Genomic DNA, 24785 nt, shown 5'->3' with positions numbered 1-24785 from the left:
AAGGCTAACCTAATTGAAGGTCTTCGCTAAATTCAGATTTATTACATTTCCTTCAATGGTTCCCAAAGTGGGTGATATTGCCTCTCCTGTGGGGGTGGGGCAATGAGAATTTCTAAAGGGCTGATAAAGAAGTGGGGGTTGCTCAGTAGCAGGGGGCAGCTGAGCGATTACAGGCTTAATTTAAAAAGTGAATTACTTATAAACAATTGATCATCACTGGTTCATTATTGATCACATAATCAGCTCATTGGTTGCTAACCAGCCATTCTCTTAGATTTTGCTTGAAGCCTGTTATTGGGTGTTGAAAAGCAATGTCTCAATTCTGTATCTGGCATATTATGGAAAATCTGGACTGAAGAAATCATTTTACTTCAGTGGGCCCAGCATGCACATTATTGCCATTCACTACTGTAGTACAGTGTTAGCTAGTGTGATTCTCATACTGTAATCATGCAGTGGTGCAATTCTTTTATGATTGCAAGATCCTGCTGGACATTAAAAACTTAAAATACTACAGGTCTACTCCATCAGCGAGTTGCTTGTTCGCAGAGAAACTGAAGGAGCTGTGCTTGGAGCAGATCATGCTGCTGCTTGTGTCAGAGAGGCTTCAGAGGAGTTGGTGCACAAAGGAGGTGTGCAGTCTAATAGTGAGTGACCATCTTGGTCACTTGTGATCATGAAACCCTTTTGGGTGGAATGTTGCAAGTCTGTTGGCAGACAGCAGGAAGTGCTGCATGACCTCGTCAATAGTGAGGACTAGGCCTCAAGCTGCAGTATTGCCTGTTAACTGCTGCCAGGAGGGAGGCATCGAATCCGATGTGCTCCACCGGGGGCAGTGTGGCACAGCATCCAGGTTGGAGTCTGTGCTGCCCCCACCCACCCTCCCAGTATTCTGTCAGCAAAAGGCAAGCTGAATTGTGGTTGACTGCAGATTTCTGTGGCATTCATGGACTCAGAATCTGGGCGCTCTTTTTTGGCAGGGCTGAATTTTACTGATTTATTACTTATGCTCGGTATCTTGTATATGCTATGTATCCTCTGTGCTGTGTGTGACTGTTAGTACTGTGTTTTGAACTTGGCCCGAGAGTAATGCTGTCTTGTTTGGCTGTATTCGTAGGTATTCATGTATGATTGAATGACAATTAAAATTTAATTGAATTTTGAATGGTCTTGACTGCATTTCTCTAGCCCACAGCCCAACTGAGATAGCGCTGCACCACTTTATGTACCTTCAGGCAAAGAAGTTTTGTCTTTATTGATCGCAGCACTTGAGTTTGGACTTAAACAATAGGCAATTAACTGTGGTCATTAATCCATAACAAGAATGGCAGAAGCACTCCAAACGAAAAAGAAGTGTAGACAATACGGTGTGGAGTATCTGAAATACACATATACACACACACACACACACACACACACACACACACACACACACACACACACACACACACACACACACACTATATATATATATATATATACACATATACACATATACATACACACACACACACACACACACACTTCACAACAAAACAGTGAAGGTTTGCGTGCTTCATCCAACATTTCATTGCTAAATCTGGAAAGCCCCATAAATTGGAGTACTTGTTCTGCCTGCAGTAAGGAAGGTTTTGAGTACAGATCTGTGCAAGTCATTGGATCAAATAAATAAAGCAATTCCTCTCAGAGACAACTCTGTTCAAAGACAAGTAGATGAAATGTCTGAGAATGTGGAAGGCACGTTGTGCAACATACTTAAGACAACAGAATTTGCTCTGTATTTGGATGAGTCAGATTTGCCAGACAATGATTGCTTTTTGGTTATGTTTGCTTCATAAAAGATGAAAGCCTGGTTCAAGACTTGCCCCCTAACAAATAGATACAAAGGGGGAAGTCAATATTTCAGATTGTTGATTAGCTTTTCAAGAAGGATGTTCCACTCAACAACATATTTGCTTGTGCAACAGATACCCCATTCGTTACAAAACTGCTCAAGCTCTGTCAGATTGCATGGGGATCGTGAGTGAACAACCCTTTTTAAATCCAGACACAAATTCTCAATTGGTTTGAGGTCTGGACTCTGACTTGCCACTCCAGGATATTAACTTTGTTTTTAACCTTTCCTGTGTAGCTTTGGCTTTATGCTTGGGGTTATTGTCTTGCTGGAAATCAAATCTTCTCCCAAGTTGCAGTCCTCTTGCAGACTGCATCAGGTTTTCCTCCAGGGTTTCCCTGTATTTTGCTGCATTCATTTTACCCTCTACCTTCACAAGCTTTCAGGGCCTACTGCAGTGAAGCAGGCTTACTGCTGTGAAGCATCCCCACAGCATGATGCAGCCACTGCCATGCTTCACAGAAGGGATGGTGTATTTTTGATTATGTGCAGGGTTTGGCTTGTGCCAAACATACATTTAGTCTGATGGCCAAAAAGCTCAATTTTGGTTTCATCAGACCATAAATCATTCTTCCAGCTAACTTCAATGTCTCCCACATGCCTCTGGCAAACTCTAGACCAGATTTCATGCAAGTTTCTTCTCTTCCCCCCCCCCCCCCCAATAGTGGCTTTCTCTTTGCCACTCTGTCATAAAGCAGTGATTGATGAACCACCTGGGTAACAGTTGTTGTCTGTGCAGTCTTTCCTATCTCAGCCACTGAAGCTTGTAACTCCTCCAGAGTTGTCATCGGTCTCTTGATGCCCTCCCTCTCTCGTCCCCTTCGTGCCCCGTCACTCAATTTTTGATGACTGCCTGCTCTAGACAATTTACAGCTGTGCCATTTTCTTCCCATTTCCAAAGGATATTCAGTGACTTGGAAATATTCTTGTATCCATCTCCTGACTTGTGCTTTTCAATAACCTTTTCGCGGAGTTGCTTGGAGTGTTCTTTTGTCTTCATGGTGTATTTTTTGCCAGGATACTGACTCACCAACAGTTGGACCTTTTAGTTACAGATGTATTTTTACTACATTCAATTGAAATACCTTGGCTGAACACAGGTCTCCAAAAACAGATCTCCATTTAACTAATTATGTGACTTCTAAAACCAGTTGGCTGCACCAGTGACTATTTGTTGTGTCATATTAAAGGGAGTGAATACTTGTGCAATAAATTTTGTGCTTTATATTTGTAATTAATTTAGATCACTTTGTAGACATCTGTTTTCACTGACACGAAAGTCTTTTTCTGTTGATTAGTGTCAAAAAAAAGCCAAATTAAATTCACTATGATTCGATGTACATGAAAACTTCCAAGGTGGGGTGAACACTACTTGTACTGTAATTGCAAAAAGAAGATGGGAGCCCAAGAGAACAGCCCTTAGTTTCATATTTACCTTGAGAGGCACATACATATCATATGGTAGTCTTGTGACATATAACCCATAATGAATTATTTAAATGAACAAGAATGCTTAATCGAACAATATATTTACAATATAACTCAACTGAAATATTAAATACACACATTCCTCTGTGCTTAGCTATAAACTCCATCTCCATATAGAATGCATCTCAACCTGTGCAAAAGTCTTGGACACATGAAAAAAATTCTGTCAAAGGAAGGTGCTTTCAAACATAAAATGAAAAGTTTCTAAGTATCAAAATATTAGTATAAACAACAGTGAACAGTTTTTTAAAAAAGCTATATCAAATCAATATTTCATCACTGACCTATTAGCTCTGGGGATCTCCCATCCACTGCCACCGACCTCATAGTTCCCGCACTCTACACCTCCCACTTCTATCTCCTACCCGAGATCCACAAACCTGCTTGTCCAGGTATACCTGTTGGTTCAGCTTGTTACTGCCCCACTGAACTTATCTACATACCTTGACTCTTTTATCCCCACAGTCAATTCGGTTCCTACCTACATCTGTGACATTTCACATGCTCTGGATCTTTTCAATGATTTCAAGTTCTCTGGCCCCATCATATTTTTACTATGGATGTCCAGTCCCTATACACCTCCATCCCCCACCAGGAAAGCCTCAAAACTTTCCGTTTCTTTCTGGACACCAGACCCAACCAATTCCCTTCCTCCACCACTCTCCTCTGTGCAGTGGAGCTTGTCCTCACTCTTAATAAACACAAAGTAATGATGCTGTAAAAGATCAAAGCAACACTTTCAGTATGCTGGATGAACTCAGCAGGTCGGGCAGCATCAGTCAGAAACGATGAGTCGATGTATTGGGCCGGAACCTTTCATCAGGACTGAAGAATGAAAGATGGGGAAGGATTTGAAGAATGCTTGTAGCGTCAATTGATAGATCGGTTGTTGTTGTTCGTCCTTCGTAGTCGAAGATGACCATGACTTCAAAGTCAAATGGGAGATTGGTGGCTGTGGGTCCGGAGGGGACTGATAAGGCCAATCCGGGCCCTGAAGGCTCGCCCACATGTGGGACACAAGTGGGTGGGTGCTGTCGTGGCAGTGGATGCTGCTCGGGCCTTGCGCACAGCACGCTTTCCTTGCGCTTCGATGATGCGCCTGACTTCAGCTGCACAGGCTCCTGTGGTGATCTTGCTGCGCCAAGCTGGACGGTCGAGGGCAAGCGTCTCCCAAGTGTTGATGTTGACACCCAGGCCTTTGAGGGACGCTTTAAGGCAGTCTTTGTAACGTTTCTTCTGCCCCCCGACTGAGTGCTTGCCCTGACACAGTTCTCCGTACAGCAGCTGCTTAGGCAATCGGCTGCCTGGCATTCTAACCACATGTCCAGCCCACCTGGCTTGGGCTTTCAGCAGGAGGGTGTAGACGCTGCAGAGCCCAGCTCATTCCAGGATTTCCGTGTTGGGGACTTTGTCCTGCCACCTGATGTGGAGGAGTCTGCGGAGACAGCTCAGGTGAAAGTGGTTGAGCTGTTTGGCGTGTCTGCTGTAGACAGTCCAGGTCTCGCTGGCGTAAAGGAGGGTGGTAAGGACCACTGCACAGTTGACCTTCAGCTTGGTGGTAAGGCTGAGTCCTCTCCACTCCCAGACGTTCTCACGGAGTCTCCCAAAGGCGGCACTGGCTTTGGCAATCCTGTTGTTGACCTCAGCGTCTATGTTCACTGCGCGAGAGAGTATGCTGCCCAGGTAGGTGAAGTTGTCGATTGCCTGGAGGTTCTGGCCCTTCACCGTGATGCGTGGCTCCTGGTATGGCTTTCCTGGGGCAGGCTGGTACATGATGTCGGTCTTTTTGGTGCTGATAGTGAGACCGAAGTTGTCGCAGGCTTGTGAGAAGCAGTCCATTTTATGCTGCATCTCCTGCTCTGTGCTGGCGTTGAGTGCGCAGTCATCAGCAAACAAGAAGTCTCTGATGTCAGTCTCTTGCACCTTTGTAACTGCCTGCAGGCGCCTAAGGTTGAACAACCTGCCGTCAGTCCTGTACCTGACGTGGATTCCTTCTTCGTAGTTACGGAAGGCATCTGTCAGCATGGCAGAGAATATCATACTGAACAGAGTCGGGGCAAGAACGCAGCCTTGCTTGACGCCATTCGTCACTGGGAAGGCCTCCGACTTGTTGCCGTCATCCAGAACTTTCACCATCATACCGTCGTGGAACTGTCGGATGATTGTGATGAACTTGCTGGGGCAGCCAAACTTCTCCATGATCTTCCACAAGCCTTCTCTGCTGACCGTATCGAAAGCCTTGGTTAGATCGACAAAGGTCACGAAGAGGTCGCTGTGTTGCTCCTGGCATTTTTCCTGGAGTTGGCGCGCAGCAAAAATCATGTCCGCGGTCCCACGTTCAGCACGGAAGCTGCACTGGCTTTCTGGGAGCAGACCTTGCTCAAGATGTTGGAGAAGGCGGTTGAGCAGGACGCGGGCCAGAATCTTCCCCGCAATGGACAAGAGGGAGATGCCTCGGTGGTTGTCGCAAGACTGGCGGTTGCCTTTCCTCTTGTAGATGTGGACTATGTTGGCATCTTTCAGTTGTTGCGGGACCTGTCCCTTTTTCCATATGGACTGGAAGAGTACAGTCAGCTTTTGCATCATGACAGGGCCTCCTGCTTTGTATACCTCAGCAGGGATTGCATCAGGTCCTGGCGCTTTGCCACAGGAGAGTTGCTTCACTGCCTTCCTGACTTCATCTACTGTGGGGACGGTGTTGAGGTTCTTGTTGATCTCTACCTGGGGCAGCGGGCAAAGGCCTCGTCGTTGATGTCGGCAGGGCGGTTAAGGATGTTGTTAAAGTGCTCAGCCCACCGATCCAGAATCTGCTTCTTCTCTGTCAGCAGTTGCGTCTCACCTGCGTTGAGGGGTGAGGAGCCGGAGGACTGGAGTCCGTATACAGCCTTAAGCGCATCGTAGAAGCGCTTTATGTCGTGGCTGTCTGCATAGCCCTGGATTTCATCAGCCTTCTTGCTGAACCAGCTGTCCTGCATCTTGCTAAGTTTTTTCTGCACCTTTCTTCTTGCGTTGGTAAAGGCATCTTTCTTGGCTAGCGATGTGGGGTCGTTCTGATGCACTCTGTAATGTTGATGTTTCTCCGTTAGTAGTGCCTGTATTTCTTCATCATTCTCATCGAACCAGTCTTGGTTTCTTCAGGTTGCTAGTCCGAGATGTTCGAGGGCGGTAGTGTAGACAGCGTTTCTGAAGGTCGTCCACTGTTCCTCAACGCTGGTCCCATCTTCCTGTGGTGTGTCTGGCAGTCTGCCTTCAAGGTCATCGATGAATTCTTCTGCAACCCTGCTGCTTTTCAGCTTGGAGACATTCAGCCTCTTTGCAGTCTTCTGAACTTGGACACAATGAGGCGGTGGTCGGTCCAGCACACACATGGCTCTCGTCACTCTGACATCCATCCTGTCCCTCTTCCTGGTGATGATGTAGTCAATCAGATGCCAGTACTTCGAGCGTGGGTGCATCCATGACGTCTTCTTACGGGTGGGTAAGCGGAACAGGGTGTTGGTGATGACAAGGTCGTGTGTGGCACATGTCTTGAGGAGCAGAAGGCCGTTGCTGTTACACTTGCCAGTGCTGTGTCTTCCAGTGAATCGGTAATTTGAAAGACAAAGGGGTGGGGGAGGGGAAGCATTGACGTCATAGCCCTGAAAACAATGGGTGGTAGAAGAAGGAGGCGGAACCAGGGGAGCTGGGGGAGGGCGGTAGAGTGAAATAGGGATAGAAATTCTTTGGCTCCTCCCACTTCTTTCAAACAAAAGGTGTAACCATGGACACTTGCATGGGTCCCAGCTATGCCTACATTTTTGTTGGCTACGTGGAGCAGTCTTTTATTCCAAGACTGCACTGGCATCCATCCCCCACTTATCCTACACTACATCAACAACTGCACTGGTGCTGCTTCCTGTACCCATGCTGAACTTGTCGTCAACTTCATCAACTTTGCCTCCAACTTCCACCCTGCCCTCAAATTTACCTGGTCCACTTCCAACATCTCCCTCCCCTTTTTTAATTTCTTTGTCGCTCGCTCTCTCTCTGGAGATAGCTTATCTACTGATATCTATTAGTCATAGTCATACTTTACTGGTCCCAGGGGAAATTGGTTTTCGTTACAGTTGCACCATAAATAATAGTAATAACACCATAAATAGTTAAATAGTAATATGTAAATTATGCCAGGAAATAAGTCCAGGACCAGCCTATTGGCTCAGGGTGTCTGACCCACAGACTCTCACAGCTACCTGAACTATACCTCCTCCCACCCTGTTACTTGTAATATACCATCCCCTTCTCTCATTTCCTCTTCGTTTCAATAAAATTATAATGAAAGTGTATATATGAAATTTACAGTTACAGAAAAAAGGTTAAAAAAAGGCCCATTACAGTTAAACCAGTCTGATGTGCACAAACATTGAAGCTCATTTCTGGGGTAGTGGGGGTGTATCACTTTACTCATGCACTGGGCCCATGATCTGCGTGAAAGCAACCGCCACAGTCCAAGTTCCCTTGAGGCCAGTTCATTCGAGATGGTCTTACTCAGGAGTATTGACCCTTCCTACCTCCTTGGAGCCATTCATCTGCACTAACCACTTCTTGCAATGGGGACTCTCCTCCCAATGGCATTTTGTGGCATCTTTCTTTGTTCCGCAGTTCCCACCAGAAGGACCCCAACCAGACTACAGTCCTTTTGAAATCTCTTCCCGCCCAGTTCTGTTGAGCCTTCGCTTCATCCCATAACCCCGTATCCAACATTTCTAAGTTGGATAACATGGTTCCTTATCTTTATGTGAAGCCAAAACACTCTTGCTAGCACAACACACTGCTTTCTAAAACTGCTAAAATAAAATAAATACCTCACAGCATGGCAGTAGAAATCTTAATCTTACATGCATGTGTGTTTGTATGTATGTGTGTGTATATATACACACACGCACATGGAGAGGCATGCGCACACACACAGACACAGACGGACACACACACCATATATAATACAACTACTATGTAGACATCCACAGCATAGTAAATTTTAAATTTTAAATCAGGCCCATGGAGGATTTTTTACTCTTGAATGATAACATCTTTCCTGATGGGTTTGGGGGGGGTGGAAGAGGAGGTCACTCTGCTTGGCAGAGTGAGATGTGTGGCTCTAAAACAGTATCGGGTTTTGGGCCTTCTCTGTGGCAATTGTAGGATTGACTCTGGGACTGCAGGAAGTAGTTATGGCAGCTTTGGATACTTACGGCATGCTTCACTGGATGATGTGGAAGTTCTTTGGCCTTGGGGAATCCACCACTGCTTGAATTGTCTCAGCACACTTGTGTAATACTTGGGCATTAATGATAGGACCGCAATAAGTGTTGCTTGGTTTACAGAATACACACTTGTTGCATCTTGCTCCGAGCACATAATCTGAACTCGTGCGTATCACGTGGTAGTGTCATGACGTATGCAATTCACGTATTTTTACATGTAACTTGTAATGAATTACTTAAGCAAACGATATTGAGTAATATTGTAAATATATATATATATCTTGCTGTTGCACACAGAAAACAGGTGGCTCTCAAAAACAAACTGGCTGACAAGCTTTTATGCGCTTTTTGAAACTAAAAAACGTCTTTGAAGATGCGAGTGCTTCATTCAGTAATCAAGTTAAGAATATTAGGCATGACATTGTGAATAATTCTGACAAATAACCAAAGTTTCATGAAACTAATCTTCAATTGCAAAGCAAGGTGTGAATCTTATCAAAGTCAAATTAGTCATTTACACATTTCTGTGTAAATTAACCCTATATAAGTGCAACATTGGCTGTCACAACCTTTTCCAATTTCCAAGCCTCTTGAGTTGGAAGAGAAAGAAAGAATACCAGATGATGAATACCTGGGTAAGCTACGTAAAGACATGTTGGAGATTTCAGGATCGTCTCTTGGTCCAAGTTCCAGATTAGGTAATAAATCCATTCCTGAACACTTATAATGAGGAATTAACAGGTAGCATGGAGGAGAACTGATCTCGCTACAACGTTGAGCTGAAGCTGAGGTTTTTAAAAAAAAAGCGTATAAGACTTCTGTTTGCAGAAAGAAATCCCTGAACACTATCCTGCACAGTGGAAGAAGGTCAGGATGTTCTTTATTGCCTGTCCAATATCATAGTGGAGTACACTTTCAGTACAGGCACCCTAATTTCTGTCAAAGCAATGAAACAGACTGCCAATTACTGAACCTGAAGATCTGAGACTCTTGAGTAACATTCAGCCTGATTTTGAGAAGCTGATCTCACTGCACCAAGCCCATCCATCTCATTGAAAGGTGAAAAAGCGTGAAATGCATAGTTGAACTACTAAGAAATTAAACCACTTCTTAAGTGGGAGAGTGAACAGTCAGAAGTCGTGGTCCATGTAGGTACCAATGACATGGGTAGGACGAGGGTTGAGTTTCTGCATAGGAAGTTCAGGGAATTAGGTGCTAAGTTAAAGGGCTGGGCCTTCAGGATTGTGATCTCAGGATTGCTACCTGTGCTATGTGTTAGTGAGGCCAGAACTAGGAATATTATACAGTTTAATACATGGCAGAGTTGGTGTAGTAGGGAGGGCATAAGATTTTTGGGTTATTGGGTTCTCTTTCAGGGAGGGTTGGACCTGTACAGAAGGGACAGTTTGTACCTGAATTAGAGGGGGAATAATATCCTAGTGGGAAGGTTTGTTAATGTTGCATGGTGGAGTTGAAACTGGAGTTGCAGGGGGATTGGGAACCAAAGTGCCAGAACAGTTGGTGGAGAGGTTGTGGAGGCAAAGTAGGTAATCAGAAGTTGAACATAGTGCAGCTAGTGTCCTTAGCTGTCTATATTTCAATGCAAGAAGTATCCTAGAAAAGGCAGAAGATGAGGTAGCTGGTTTACAAACATAGGCAAAGTGTCGATGTGTAGTGAGAAGAGGCTGTTGACAGGGCAAAGTTGCAGTCAACAGGATGAGTTTCAACATAAGGCGGACAAAATCGAAAAGGGTGAATCCTGGACTGTTGGTGTTATATTTGAATGTGCGCAGTGTACGGAATAAAGTGATGAACTCACAGCACAGTTGCAGATTGGCAGGTGTGATATTGTAGGCATCACTGAATCACTGAAGATTATAGGTGGGAGTTTAATGTCCAAGGATAAACATTGTATTGAAAGGATGGGCAGGAAGGCAGAGGGGACAGCATTTCTCTGTTGGTAAAACAAAAATGAAATAAAATAATTTAAAAAGAGGTGACATGGGATTGGAAGGTGTTGAATCATTGTGGATGGAGCTAAGGAACTGGAAGGGTAAAAATGTCCTGATGGGTGTTGTATACAGACCCCCAAAGTAAGGATATGGCCTATAAATTACAATGGGAGATAGAAAATGCATGCCATAAGGGCAATGTTACAATAGTCATGGGGGACTTCAATATGCAAGTAAATTGGGGAAATCAGATTGTTGCTACATTCCAGGAGGGGAATTTCTAGAGTGCCTAAATGGCTCTTTAGAGCAGCTTGTAATTGAGTCCACTAGGGGAATCAGCTATTCTGGATTGGGTGCTGTGCAATGAACCAGAATTAATTAGAGAGCTTAAGGTAGAAGAATCCTTGTGGACAAGTGACCATAATTTGAACAAATTCACCCTGAAATTTGAGAAGGGGGAGCTAATGTCAAATGTATCAGTATTACAATGGAGTAAAGGGAACTACAGAGGCATGAGAGAGGAGTTGGCCAGAATCGACTGGAAAAGAACACTGGCAAGGATGATGGCAGGGCAGCAATGGCTGGAATTTCTGGAAGCAAGTTGGAAGGCACAGGACATGTACATCTCAAAGAGGAAGAAGTGTTATAAAGAAAAGATAACACCACTGTGGCTAACGAAAGATGTCAAAGCCAAAGGGAGGACATATAATAGAGCAAAAACTAGTGGGAAGTTAAAGGATTGGGAAGCTTTCAAATACCAACAGGAGGTAACTAAAAAAAGGCCATTTAAGAGGTTAAAGATGGAATATGAAAATAAACTTGCTATAATATTACAGAGGATGCCAAAGTTGGATACATAAAGTGTAAAAAGAGAGGTGAGATTGAATATCAGACTGCTGGAAAACTATGCTGGAGAGATAGTAATGGAGACAACGAATTGAATAAGTATTTTGTGTCTGTCTTCACTGGAAGATGTTAGCAGTATGGTGGAAGTTCCAGGTGTTGAGTTATGAAATGTGTGAAGTTACCATAACTAGAGACAAGGTTTTGGAGAAACTGAAAGGAGTGAAGGTAGATAAGTCACCTGGACCATGTGGTGTACAACCCAGGGTTCTAAAAGTGTTGGCTGAAGAGATTGTGGAGACATCAGTAATGATCTTTCAAGAATAACTAGATTCTGGGATAGTTCTGGAAGACTGGAAAATTGCAAATGTCACACCACTCTTCAAGAGGGAGGGAGGCAGAAGGAACCTATAAGCCAGTTAGTGTGACCTCAGCGGTTGGGAAGATGTTGGAGTCAATCATTAAAGATGAGGTCTCAGTGTACTAGACACATGATAGAATAGGCTGTAGTCAGCATAGAAAATAGGTGCAGGAGTAGGCCATTCGGCCCTTTGAGCCTACACCGCCATTCAGTATGATCATGGCTGATCATCCAACTCAGAACCCTGTACCTGCCTTCTCTCCATACCTCCTGATCCCTTTATCCACAAGGGCCATATCTAACTCCCTCTTAAATATAGCCAATGAACTGGCCTCAACTGTTTCCTGTGGCAGAGAATTCCACAGATTCACCACTCTCTGTGTGAAGAAGTTTTTCCTCATCTCGGTCCTAAAAGGCTTCCCCTTTATCCTTAAAGGAAAATCTTGCCTGACAAATCTTGCAATTCTTTGAAGAAATAACAAGCAGGATAGACAACAGAGAATTGGTTGATGTTGTGTACTTGGATTTTCAGAAGGCCTTGACAAGTTGCCACAATTGAGGCTGCTTAACAAGCTATGCGCCCATGATATTACAGGAAAGATTCTAGCATGGATAAAGCAGTGGCTGATTGGCAGGAGGCAAAGAGTGGGAATAAAGGGAGTTTTTTCTGGTTGGCCACCAGTGAATAGTGGTGTTCCACAGGGGTCTATGGTGTGACTGATTCTTTTTATGTTACCTGTCAGTGATTTGGATGATGGAATTGGCTTTGTTGCAAAATTTGCGGACAATATGAAGATGGGTGGAGTGACATGTAGTTCGAGGAAGTAGAGAGGCTACAGAAGGACTTGGACAGATTAGAAGAATGGGCAAAGAAATGGCAGGTGGACTACAATGTTGGGAAGTGTATGGTCATACACTTCGGTAGGAGAAATGAAAGGGTTGGCTCTTTTCTAAATGGAGAAAAAATACAAAAATACTTGGGAGTCCTTGTGCAGGATTCCCTAAAGGTTAATTTGCAGGTTGAGTCTGTGGTGAGGAAGGCAAATGCAATATTAGCATTAATTTCAAGAGGACTAGAATATAAAAGCAAGGGTGTACTGCTGAGACTTTATAAAATCACTGGTGAGGCCTCATGTGGAGTATTGTGTGCAGTTTTTGGCCTCTTAGAAAGGATATGTTAAAACTGGAGAGGTTTCAAAGAAAGTTCATGAAAATGATTCCAGGATTGAATGGCTTGTCATATGAAGAGCATTTGATTGTTTAATAGAATTCCGAAGAATGAGGGGTGACCTCATTGAGAGGTATCTAATGGTCAAAGGCCCTGATGAGTGGATGTGGAGAGGATGTTTGCGAGTGTCTAAGACCAGAAGACATAGCTCAGAATGGAGTGGCATCCTTTCAGAACAGAGATGATGAACTTCTTTAGATAGAATGGTGAATCTGGAATTCTTTGCCAATGGCAATTGTGGGGGGGGGGAGCGGGGGGGGCAAGTCTTAATGCATATTTAAGACAGGTTGATAGATTCTTGATTCATCAGGGTAAGAAGGGATACAGGGAAAAGGCAGGAGATTGGGGCTGAGAGGAAATTTGGGTCAGCCATGATGAGCAGATTTGATGCACCAAATGACCTAATTCTGCTCCTCTATCTTCTGGTCTTAGTCTAATATACAACAAAATTGTTAATGAAAATGTTTTTACTGGCATTAAATAAAGAAGTAATTTTACTTGTAGGTTTAAGTATATTTGAACAATTTATGCAATTAATTTGCAACTGTTTTTAATGTGAATTTTCTTTCACTGTGCATCGCAAATCGAAATTCTCTTGTGGAATGGTCAGTTAGGGAGAACGTGATCGGGTTGCATCATGCAACACAGCACATAACAAACAAATGAAATTAGTATGTTTTGGTTTTGAAATGTTCAATGTTCTGTGTAAGTGTGGATTTCATTATTTCATTATTTGTCCTCTAGTTGAATCAGTCTAACCTCTCCTTGTGCTTTCTCTCTTTTTAGCCAAAGATAGAAGGTTATTTAGCTACTAGTCCTTTGCCACTACATCCTTTTCTGATGAACTATTAAATCTGTAGAAGTGCCTATGCAACTTTTTAAAACAGAAATGTTTATTTTAGGAGAAACATTTAATTGCAGTTTCTTTGATACCCCATGCCCACTTTATTAGGTACAACCTGTACCTAATAAAGTGGCCACTGAGTGTATATTCATGGTCTTCTGCTGTAGTCCATCTGCTTTAAGGTTCAATATGTTGTGTGATCAGAGATGCTCTTCTGCATACCACTGTTGTAATGCGTGGTTATTTGAGCTACTGTCACCATATCAGCTTAAGCCAGTCTGGCCATTCTCCTCTGACCTCTTCCATTAACAGAACTGCTGCTCACTGGATGTTTTGTTTTTCACACCATTTTCTGTATCTCCAGATCTCCAGAGACTGTGTGTGTGTGTGTTCATGTTCCCAAGAGATCAGCAGTTTCTGAGATGCTCAAGCCATGCCGTCTGGCACCAGCAATCATTCCATGGTCAAAGTCACTTGGATCATATCCCCCCCCCCCCCCCGCCCATTTTGATGTTTGGTCTGAATAACTGAACCTCTCGACCACATCTGCATGCTTTTATGCTTTGAGTTGCTGCATGATCGTCTCATTAGATACTTGCATTAATGAGCAGGTGTACCTAAAAGTGGTCACTGTAGTGTTTACCTGGATGTGCCAGATGTTCTCTGATATTCCCAAGTGGCATGTTCTCATCACTTGTTAAACTTGTTCTTGTCCATTAGCTTATTTTGGTAACGTTCTCCCAAAGTCAATGGAAAAGCAAGCAATTCACTCCAAAGCTATGATACAATGAATAATGAGACAATTATTTCCTGAGTTCACTTTGTATCAGCATGTACCATTTATGTTCTGAAGAGTGCATGAGTAGATATTAAAGAAAGCAAAGTGAGTTTTCCATTAAGTTTTGGAATCCTTTATCATTCCTGAATCAGATTGTAGTGTTACTATAAATATAGATCGCCAGATAAATGTTTGGAAATGAGATGCTGTGACTTTAATTAAAGTATTCTGCCTATTTCAGTTAAGAATTTACAAGAAATAATACTAATGTAAAAGTAAGAAAAACATGAAAGATTAAAAAGATATGTTAAGTTGATGAAGAATGTAAAAGCTTATGTGAACCATAAATACCAGGGCTAAAATGTACTGTGACCTGTCTCTTTTTGCTTAGAACGACTCATTTTTGTTTTTGTATCTCTTTTAGGCTAACATCTGAAGTTTCTGGAATGGGCCCTCTTTAATTGTTTATGCAGCTCCCTCTGCTCTCCGTGTCATGTTGCCCACCTGCGAAAACCACGAGCAACCTGCTTCCACTTGTTTGTAAAATTTGTATATTACAGTTCTGCCTCATAGAAAATAGATAAAATGTTAAATTTTAAGGAATTATTCTGAAATTCTTTTTAAATCCAGTCCCCCTTAACTAAACCCAACTACCCCACTTCTTGTTTTAATGTAAGTTTTTTGTTTCGACATTAACTTAAATTAACAATCGCTTGCAAAAATTGTATTTGAAGACTATTTTCTCTGTATACTTTTTAGTTTAGTAATTACTGGTAACATGATTGCAACCTTTTTATATTAAAAAAATAAACCTTGATGTTATCCAATTATTTGAAGTTCTATCTGGATGTAATAAAGGAAGGTACATGACAATATGTGATGAAATTCAGATTTATTATACATGTCACTCACCTCGTCTGCTGTCAGCTGCTATTAAAAGGTATGTATCATTTATAATACTTTGGAATGACAAATGCCTTTGTCACTGAATATTCTAGTAGATGTATGGACTGGGTCACATGTAAATAATTATATTTATAGGCATTAAAAAAACTCTGAAAAATTGTTCAGAAATCACTTGTTCAGCAACTGCTCACCAGAGGTCCTTAATTGCTTTTAAGTGCATTGGGACTGTGTTCCTCAGGTTTCCTTTAAAATAACTTAGTTTGCTGGATAAGTTATACTACTGTGTAACCTGTAGGGTTTAAAAATGAGTTAATAATATTTTGGTATTAATAGGAACTAAGTTCAAAGTAATTTTCATTATCAAAGTACATTTATGTCACCATATACAACCCTGAGATTCTATTTCTTGTGGGCATACTCAACAAATCTGTATAACTATAACAGGATCAATGAAAGATCAACCAGAGTGCAGAAGATGATAAACTACAAATGCAAATATAAATAAATAATGACAACTTGAGATAATGAAATAAGGAGCCCTTAAAGAGAGATCATTGGTTGTGAGATCATTTCAATGACAGGGCAAGTGCATGTAGTTATCTTCTTTTATTCAACAGCCTGATACTTGAGTGGTATTAACTGTTTTTGAACCCTGTGGTGCATGTCCTGAAGGCTCTTGTACCTTCTACCTAATGGCAGCAGCAAGAAAAGAGCACAACTTGGGTGGTGGGGATCTCTGGGCGCTTTCCTACAACATTGTTTGATGTAGATGTGCTCGATGGTTGGAAGGGCTTTACCTGTGATGTACTGGGCCAAACCCATTACCTTTTGTAGGATATTTCATTCAAAAGCATTGGTGTTTCCATACCAAGCTGTGATGCAGCCAATCAATTTACTCTCCACAGCACATCTATAAAAGCTTGTCAAAGTTTTAATGTCATGCCAAATATCTGCAGATCCTAAATAGTAGAGGTGCTGTTGTGTTTTCTGCACAATTGCACTTGGGTGATGGTTCTGGACAGGTTCTGAAATAGTAACACTCAGGAATTTAAAGTTGCTATTCCTCTCTGCCTCTGATCCTCCAATGAGGACTGGCTCATGGACCTTTGTTTCCCTCCCCTGAAGTCTATAATCAGTTCCTTGGTCTTGTTGACGTTGAGTGAGAGGTTATGACACCACTCAGCCAAATTTTTAGTCTCCCTCCTGAATGCTGATTCATCACTACCTTTGATTTGGGCAATGACAATGGTGTCATTAGCAAACTTAATTTGGCATTGGAGCTTACTTGGCCACGCAGTTATGGTTGTAAACCGAGTAGAGCGGGGGTAAAGCACACAGTCACACCTGTGCTGATGGAGATCATGGAGGAGATGTTGCCAATCCAGGCTGTCTGGGGTCTACAAGTAAGAACTAACATGAGAAAATATACAGATGATGGAAATCCAAGCAACACACGCAAAATGCTGCAGGAAATGCAGGTCAGGCAGCATCAATGGGAAAGAGTAAACAGTCAATATTTCAGGCTGATACATACTGGAAAAAAAGAGGAAGTCTGAACAAGAAGATGGGGGGAGAGAAAGTAGTAGTTAGTCCAAGATGGAAGGTGATAGGTGAAACTGGGAGGGGGTAAAGTAAAGAGATGGGAAGCTGAATGGTGAAAAAGATAAAGGTCTGGAGATGTGGGTTCCTGACAGGAGAGGGTAGAAGACCGTGGAAGAAAGGAAGTGGGAAGAACACCAGAGGGAGATGATGGGCAAGTAAGGGGATAAGGTTAGAGAGTGGAATGGTGAAAAGGGGGAGAAATTACTGGAAGTTTGAGAAATCTATGTTTATGCCATCAGGTTGGAAGCTATTCAGACCAAAGATCAGGTGTTGCTCCTCCAACTTGAGTGTGGCCTCATCGTGGCAGTAGAGGAGGCCATGGACTGGCATGTCAGAATTGGAATGGGTGGCCACGGAGATCTTGCTTTTTCTGACAGGTTTGGTGCTTAACAAAGCAGAATCGAGGATCCAACTGCACAAGGAAATATTGAGGCCAGGGTCTTGGAGCTAATTGATTATTTCCTTGTATTCAGAAGTAAGGAAAATCTGCTGCTCCAGCATCAAAGTCCCAAGAATTATCAAGTGTTTTACTGTAACACCATTTAAAGTAGCAATTAGTCCCAAGGTGCTTCATGGTTTTAATTAAACAAAATTTGAACCTGTTTTACAGATGTTCAGGCAATCCAGAAACTCGGTTAAAATTGTTTTAAATATTGTAAATTGAAGGGAAGGTGGGTTGGGGGCAATTTAAAGGGACAATTCCAGAGTCCTCTGAGATAGCTGAATTCATAACTGTCAAAGACAGTAAGTGTGTTGTAAAGAATCAACAGAGCAGAATTAGAAAACCTGTCTTAGTGTTTAGGTCTGGAAAGAGCCAGAGAGAATAGCTGAAATACCCACAAGGCGACAAAGGATTTGAAAGGAGTAACAGTTTTAAAATGGAGGCATTGCCTCAGTAGGATCCACTGAAGGTTAGCAAGCACTGTGTGAGAAATGGGGCATGGGTAGCAAAGTTTTAGATGACTCCAAGGGTATTTAGAATAGAACCAGTGCTAGAAATAACTAATCTAGTAATAAAGCTGGGTACGGGAATGACACAGCAGTATATGACCCAAGTTGGGGTCACATTGAGCTGTGCTGCCCCAGCAAACCCTGATTTAACCCTAACCAATGACCAATTAACATGCCCACTACATCTTTATACTGATGTATAGAACAAATGAGATCATGAAAAGGCAATGTAACTTCATTTGATTAGGAAAGAGGAGTTAGAATGCATAGTAAATATGGGAAAGATTGAAGGGAAAAAAGCAAGAGGAAGACAAAGACAAATGATGGAGACAGCAGCCAGAGAACTGGGAATGAATACCAATGAATTGATCCACTTGACCCGAAACAGGAGTGTGTGGGCCATGGCAGTCAAAGCTCAAATTGGGCATGGCTTCTGATGGTGGTGATGATAAAACAAAGGGAAATCTTATCTCCAGAATTAAAATTCCCTCAATCAATTTTACACACCACAGGCAGTACCTGTATATCTGCACATTAAACAACTGAGCTCTGCTCTCATCTGTAACATAAACTCCAGAGCACTAAATATCCACTTCCAACTTCCCCCAGTGTGTAACACTTCCCTCCTCACTATCAAGATGCACGAGAAACTCCTTCCATATCTTGGGAACCACCTCCCAACCAAGGTTAGAGCAATTCAACACTGCCTTCAGGTGACTAGTAGAGCTTTGCACAGATAAGCAAAAAGACCAAGACCTCAAACCCAGCACTAAACAGCCATAAACGCTCCCCTCTTGTATGTTACAAGGACATGGACAATCTGCACCAGGCAACTCAAAGTACAGGAGAAGTAGAATCTGAGATTATATGCAAAATCCAACCAACCCACCCATTGGTAGGAGACGGGTCTCTCCTGGCACTGAGTTTCTAGTCATACTCAGCCAGGTCAGGTGGGTAGATCATTGTTTAAATGTTCGTCAGTGGATTCCCATCCACCAGCCATTCTGCAAGTGATATCTACAAGGCTAGAAGACGCTGCAAGAGGAGCCTCAATTTTGCTTGGAAAAAGTAGAATATCTGCAACTCCTGGTGTGTGATCACTTCATTGTGATGTGGCTATAGAAATCTGTATGAATCCAAGCTATGTCTCAGCAGTCATACTCCATTGAAATAATTCATTTAGCCCACTGAGTTCATACAGAACATTGAATATACATTTGCACTAATTCCAATTTATTCTGTTATTCCCATCAACTCCCTCCAGATTCTACCACTCATACATACTTGGGGCAATTTACAGTGGCCAATTAATGGAAGATAATCTGCAGAGATACAAAGCGACAGTACTGTGCAATAGAAGCCATGGAGGAGAACTGCACAATCCCTGTCGCACTCTTATCATGCACTTCCTACCTCACCTATGGCAAAGTCTGTACAGCCTGCACACTTCAGCGGAGAGGAAGAGGAACAAGCTGCTCAGAGCCCACAATGGAGTCAAACTAAATTGCCTAAAACATGCATTCACAAATAAGCCAAGACACAGATGATACCCATCGTTTGGTAAAGGGTAGCTTTCTTGGAGAAAAGTTGTACTAGAGTTGCAACAAGAATCAACAAGATCGAGACGACCTAAATGATCCAGATACAACAGTCTATGAATGCAATGCACTTAGTGCAATCTACAAGCCATTTATCTTCTCACACTCCACCCCGTGGTATCTCGATTGCATGCACTCTGATGCTCATTGCTGCCTTTCCCTGAAATGGAAACCAGGCTGCCATATCCCTTTTCTGTAACCATCCCAGGCACTTCATTCTGACAATTGACTCCAGTCTCCTCCCTTCCAGTACTGTTTTCTTGGTGTCAGCATATGATTCAGTAGTCAGAATATTGCATCTGATTCTACAATAAATAACACAGGAAACACCAACAAATTCAGTACTGTGGTGCTGTAGAGTAAGCCTTCTTTTAAATGAGAAAGTAAACTAATGCCATGCTCTGAGGCAGAGGTAAACCATAAAATATAGGAGCAGAATTAGGTCATTCAACCCATTGAGTCTGCCCCCAATCCGTCATAGATAATTTATTATCTCTCTCAACCCCATTCTCCTGCCTTATCGTAAACTCTGGGGCCCTGATTAATCAAGAACCTATCGACATCCGCCTTAAACATACCCAATTACTTGGCCTGCACAGCCGTCTGTGGTAATAAATTCCAGAGATTCACCATCCACTGGCTAAAGAAATTCGTTCTCATATTTGTTCTAAATGGATGTTCCTCTATTCTGAGACTGTGACCTCTGGTCCTAGGTTCCCCCACTATAGGAAACATCCTCTCCACATCCACTCAGCATGTCAATATTCGATAGGTTTCAATGAAATCCCCTCCTCATACTTCCAAATCTCAACAAGTACGGGCCCAGATCCATGAAGCGCTCGCTCTGCATATGTTAACCCTTTCATTCCTGGGATCATTCTCGTGAACCACCTCTGAACACTCTCCAATGCCATCACATCCTTTCTTGAAGGGACCCAAAACTGCTCTCAAGTGCGACTGACCAAACATTTTATAAAGCCTCAGCATTGCACCCTTTTTTTTGTATTCTAGTCCTCGCGAAATTAATGCTAACATTGTATTTACCTTATTTACCAATGACTCAACCTGCAAGTTCACCTTCTGTCCTGTATTCATCACTCTTTTCGAATTTGGCCCCCTGTTACACTTTAACTCATCCACCGACTTTGATTTTATCCCATCATCTTGTCCTTCCTCACAGCTCACTACATGCTGCATATAGTTGCATGCCAACAGCCCCTTCCTCAGTCCTATCACACTGGTTCCCATACTCAAGCCAAGTTAAGTCCTCCCTAACACTTCTAGAAAACTTTACTGCAGGAGATTAGTCCCCCCTGGGGTTCATGTGTAACCCATCCTTTTTGTACAGGTCATACTTTCTACAGAAGAGATTCCAATTATCCAGAAATATGAAACCCTGCCCCTTGCACAGATTCCTCAGCCACGCATTCATCTGCCAAATCATCTAAACTCTTACCCTCACTAGCGCATAGCAGAAGCAGCAATCTATATACTACCCTGGAGGCACTGCTTTTCAGCTTTCTACCTAACCTATTCTCTCTTCAGGATTGCCTCACTTTTCCTACCTATATCGTTGGTACCACAGCCGGCTGTTCACTCTCCCCATTTAGAATACTGGTGGCCTGATCTGAGACCTCCCTGACGCTGGCACCTGGTTGGCAACCCCGCCTTCTCTTCTGAGCCACACAGACTCAGTGCCAGAGATCAGGCCGCTGCGGCTTCTGGTAGGTGTTCCCTGCCCCAAAAATATCCAAAGCGGTATACTTATTATTGAGGGCAATGACCTACACTGGCTTTCCTCCTTTCGTCCCCCTGAAAGTCACCCAGGTTCCTGCCTCCTGTAACGTACGGGTAAAGATCCTCGCTGGTATTCTGCAAAATGAGCAGGTCAGTACTTGCCACTGCCGATTGTCAAATAAAATTACTAAAGCATTGATTGTCGCTGTTGATTGCTTCATTAGAATTAGAGGGTCTATCACTAGCTGAAAACGTTTGGAAATTACAAAAGCCATAATGGATTTTTTTTTTGCAAAGCTTGTACAGTTTATTCTAATATCCAATTGTTTGAAAGTCCTCACGGTTCAGCATCTTGCTTACTGGGTGCCAATTTACGTGCTCCCTGTTGCACACGGAGACCTCAGTTCCCACACTCCCCTTAAATTTATCAGCTTCACTGGAAATTCATGACAGTACTGTGCCATATTTTAATAAAGCGAATTAAATTACTTTGGAGAATTAACTGGGAATAACATCTGATAATCTGGAAAATCTGTCAGTCCGCCACAACCCAAGTGCTGGGGGTATAGATTAGTTTTAGTATATTGTACTGGTTTGTAGGTTATTTTACCAAAACTGATGTGTTCTGATGTTTGGAAACAGTCACTTTGTGTATCTGAATATCAGCTCGGTGTCAGGTGGGGACAAGATGCAGACAGTTTATTGAGTTTCCCTGTGACTTACTGACAGTCTACTCTGGTGAAAAACACAGAAAATGTCAGAAATACCCAGCAAGCAGGAAGCGTCAGTGGAAGAGGGAACGAGAGTAAACATTTTGGTCATAGCCTGTCAGAATCGGGAAAGATAAGGAAAATAAAGTTTTAAGTCGCAGAGGATATGGGGCAGGAATAGATGGGACAAAGAAACTATCTGTGGTAGGGTGAGGTAACGATTGCTGTGGGGATAAATTGTAAATCACCTGCTAAATGAGTTAAGGAAAAACAGAACAAAAACTACGAGATCTGGTGGATTAAATATTGAAAACCTGGTAGAACCCAGCGGATTTTCCTCAAATATTTCCGCCAAAGAACTTTCTCAACAGTTTTCCATATTTTAAGCATAAACGCACCTCTCGTTTGCTCCAGTGACTCTGGCTCTGGGCAGAACCGTCCCTCTTGTGCGCCATTGCGTTCTTCCCCTATTCATACAAAAAGGCAACTAACTGTTTGATTTCTACCCTCTCACACACTCGCTTTCGCCCACTGTCCATCTGTCTTGCAACAGCTCTTCATCCCGTACCTTGTCAGAGGAAATGTTATTGACCCATTGTGAGATGGAGGAAAAGACGTAGTTTGCAAAAGCAGCCTATCGTGACTGAGGAAGGCGGAGCAGCCCAAAATTTCGGTTTCGTTTTTCACTTTGTTTCCAGGACTCGGTTAAAAAAAGGGAGAAGATCCAGAGATTAGAGAGGGCTGACGGCACCATGTCTCTAGACCGAGTCCGGGACTACTGTATTCAGACTTTGTGTTCCCGTTGTGGTTCGCTGAGCTACAGCAGTTTGCGCAGGGAGGTCTCCAGGTATTTCAAGGTGTCAGACGGAGAGTTGTGCAAGTTACTGGCAGACGGGCAGTTGTTCACCGAAGTGCCGGCCGAGGTCTCAGGTCTCCCGGGCCTTCAGCTCAGCGGAGACTCTTTGATCATCGCCACCACTCCTGCAAGGCTGTGCAATGACTTCCTCAAAAGAAAGTGCAGCGATGGTGACTGCAGCCAACTCCATCTGTGCAAGTTCTTCATCTTCGACAACTGTAGGTTCGCCAAAGGAAGGTAAAAGAACTCTGTCTTCTGTGTTGGCAAAGGGGGTGGGGTTTAACACTGTGTAAACTGAGACTTGGGCAGGCAGGCGTGATAAATAAGGAGAGGGAGTTTGGGGAAGGGGATTACTGAGAACAGATTGAGGGTCAGGATTTTTTCTTACACACACACACACACACACACACACACACACACACACACACACACACTTTAATGCAGTCAGCGACTTTTTTAATTTTTCAGAATCAAGGAACAGAAAAAGCCAGACCCATTATTGAAGATCATGTTACCACCCAATAGAGTAATGCCACAGTTAAGATGACTTGGGAGTGAGAGAAAGCTTTTGAGTAGAATATTATTATTACTGCTTCAACCATGCCCTAAACAACAGTTTAATCATTTTAGATCCAGAAAATTGAGGAAACAAAGTCAAACTAAAATCTATTATCAAAATAGGTATATGTCACCATATAGAAACATAGAAACATAGAAAATAGGTGCAGGAATAGGCCATTCGGCCCTTCGAGCCTGCACCGCCATTTATTATGATCATGGCTGATCATCCAACTCAGAACCCCGCCCCAGCCTTCCCTCCATACCCCCTGACCCCTGTAGCCACAAGGGCCATATCTAACTCCCTCTTAAACATAGCCAATGAACTGGCCTCAACAGTTTGCTGTGGCAGAGAATTCCACAGATTCACCACTCTCTGTGTGAAGAAGTTTTTCCTAATCTCGGTCCTAAAAGGCTTCCCCTCTATCCTCAAACTGTGACCCCTCGTTCTGGACTTCCCCAACATCGGGAACAATCTTCCTGCATCTAGCCTGTCCAATCCCTTTAGGATCTTATACGTTTCAATCAGATCTCCCCTCAATCTTCTAAATTCCAACGAGTACAAGCCCAGTTCATCCAGTCTTTCTTCATATGAAAGTCCTGCCATCCCAGGAATCAATCTGCTGAACCTTCTTTGTACTCCCTCTATGGCAAAGATGTCTTTCCTCAGATTAGGGGACCAAAACTGCACACAATACTCCAGGTGTGGTCTCACCAAGGCCTTGTACAACTGCAGTAGTACCTCCCTGCTCCTGTACTCGAATCCTCTCGCTATAAATGCCAGCATACCATTCGCCTTTTTCACCGCCTGCTGTACCTGCATGCCCACTTTCAATGACTGGTGTATAATGACACCCAGGTCTCGTTGCACCTCCCCTTTTCCTAATCGGCCACCATTCAGATAATAATCTGTTTTCCTATTTTTGCCACCAAAGTGGATAACTTCACATTTATCCACATTAAATTGCATCTGCCATGAGTTTGCCCACTCACCCAACCTATCCAAGTCACCCTGCATCCTCTTAGCATCCTCCTCACTGCTAACACTGCCACCCAGCTTCGTGTCATCCGCAAACTTGGAGATGCTGCATTTAATTCCCTCATCCAAGTCATTAATATATATTGTAAACAACTGGGGTCCCAGCACTGAGCCTTGCGGTACCCCACTAGTCACCGCCTGCCATTCTGAAAAGGTCCCGTTTATTCCCACTCTTTGCTTCCTGTCTGCTAACCAAT

At 43.1% G+C, this 24785-nt stretch overlaps 2 protein-coding genes and 1 long non-coding RNA gene across 14 annotated transcripts in view; 2 read left to right on the top strand and 1 right to left on the bottom strand.

Moving 5' to 3' along the window:
- The window catches only part of LOC134348388 (poly(rC)-binding protein 3), a 95363-nt gene extending 79859 nt beyond the window's left edge, over window positions 1-15504 (top strand). For all 12 annotated transcript variants that reach the window (XM_063051673.1, XM_063051675.1, XM_063051676.1 and 9 more), the window contains exon 13: window positions 15056-15504. In XM_063051673.1, the coding sequence (XP_062907743.1) occupies window positions 15056-15092 (37 nt within the window). In that variant the 3' untranslated portion in view covers window positions 15093-15504. The remainder of the gene's footprint in view (window positions 1-15055) is intronic.
- The window catches only part of LOC134348390 (uncharacterized), a 30740-nt gene extending 7911 nt beyond the window's left edge, over window positions 1-22829 (bottom strand). Inside the window, exons 1-2 of the long non-coding RNA XR_010018414.1 lie at window positions 22534-22829; window positions 14497-14630 (exon numbers count right to left, since the gene is read on the bottom strand). This is a non-coding gene — a long non-coding RNA (uncharacterized LOC134348390). The remainder of the gene's footprint in view (window positions 1-14496; window positions 14631-22533) is intronic.
- Window positions 22797-24785, top strand: part of parp12a (poly (ADP-ribose) polymerase family, member 12a) — an 80900-nt gene continuing 78911 nt past the window's right edge. The window contains exon 1 of the mRNA XM_063051671.1: window positions 22797-23228. Coding sequence (XP_062907741.1) covers window positions 22888-23228 — 341 coding nt within the window. The 5' untranslated portion in view covers window positions 22797-22887. The remainder of the gene's footprint in view (window positions 23229-24785) is intronic.

This window comes from Mobula hypostoma, chromosome 6, assembly GCF_963921235.1.
Source record: "Mobula hypostoma chromosome 6, sMobHyp1.1, whole genome shotgun sequence".
Taxonomy (NCBI): Eukaryota; Metazoa; Chordata; class Chondrichthyes; order Myliobatiformes; family Myliobatidae; genus Mobula; species Mobula hypostoma.
This window is presented reverse-complemented; position numbering and strand designations above follow the sequence as displayed.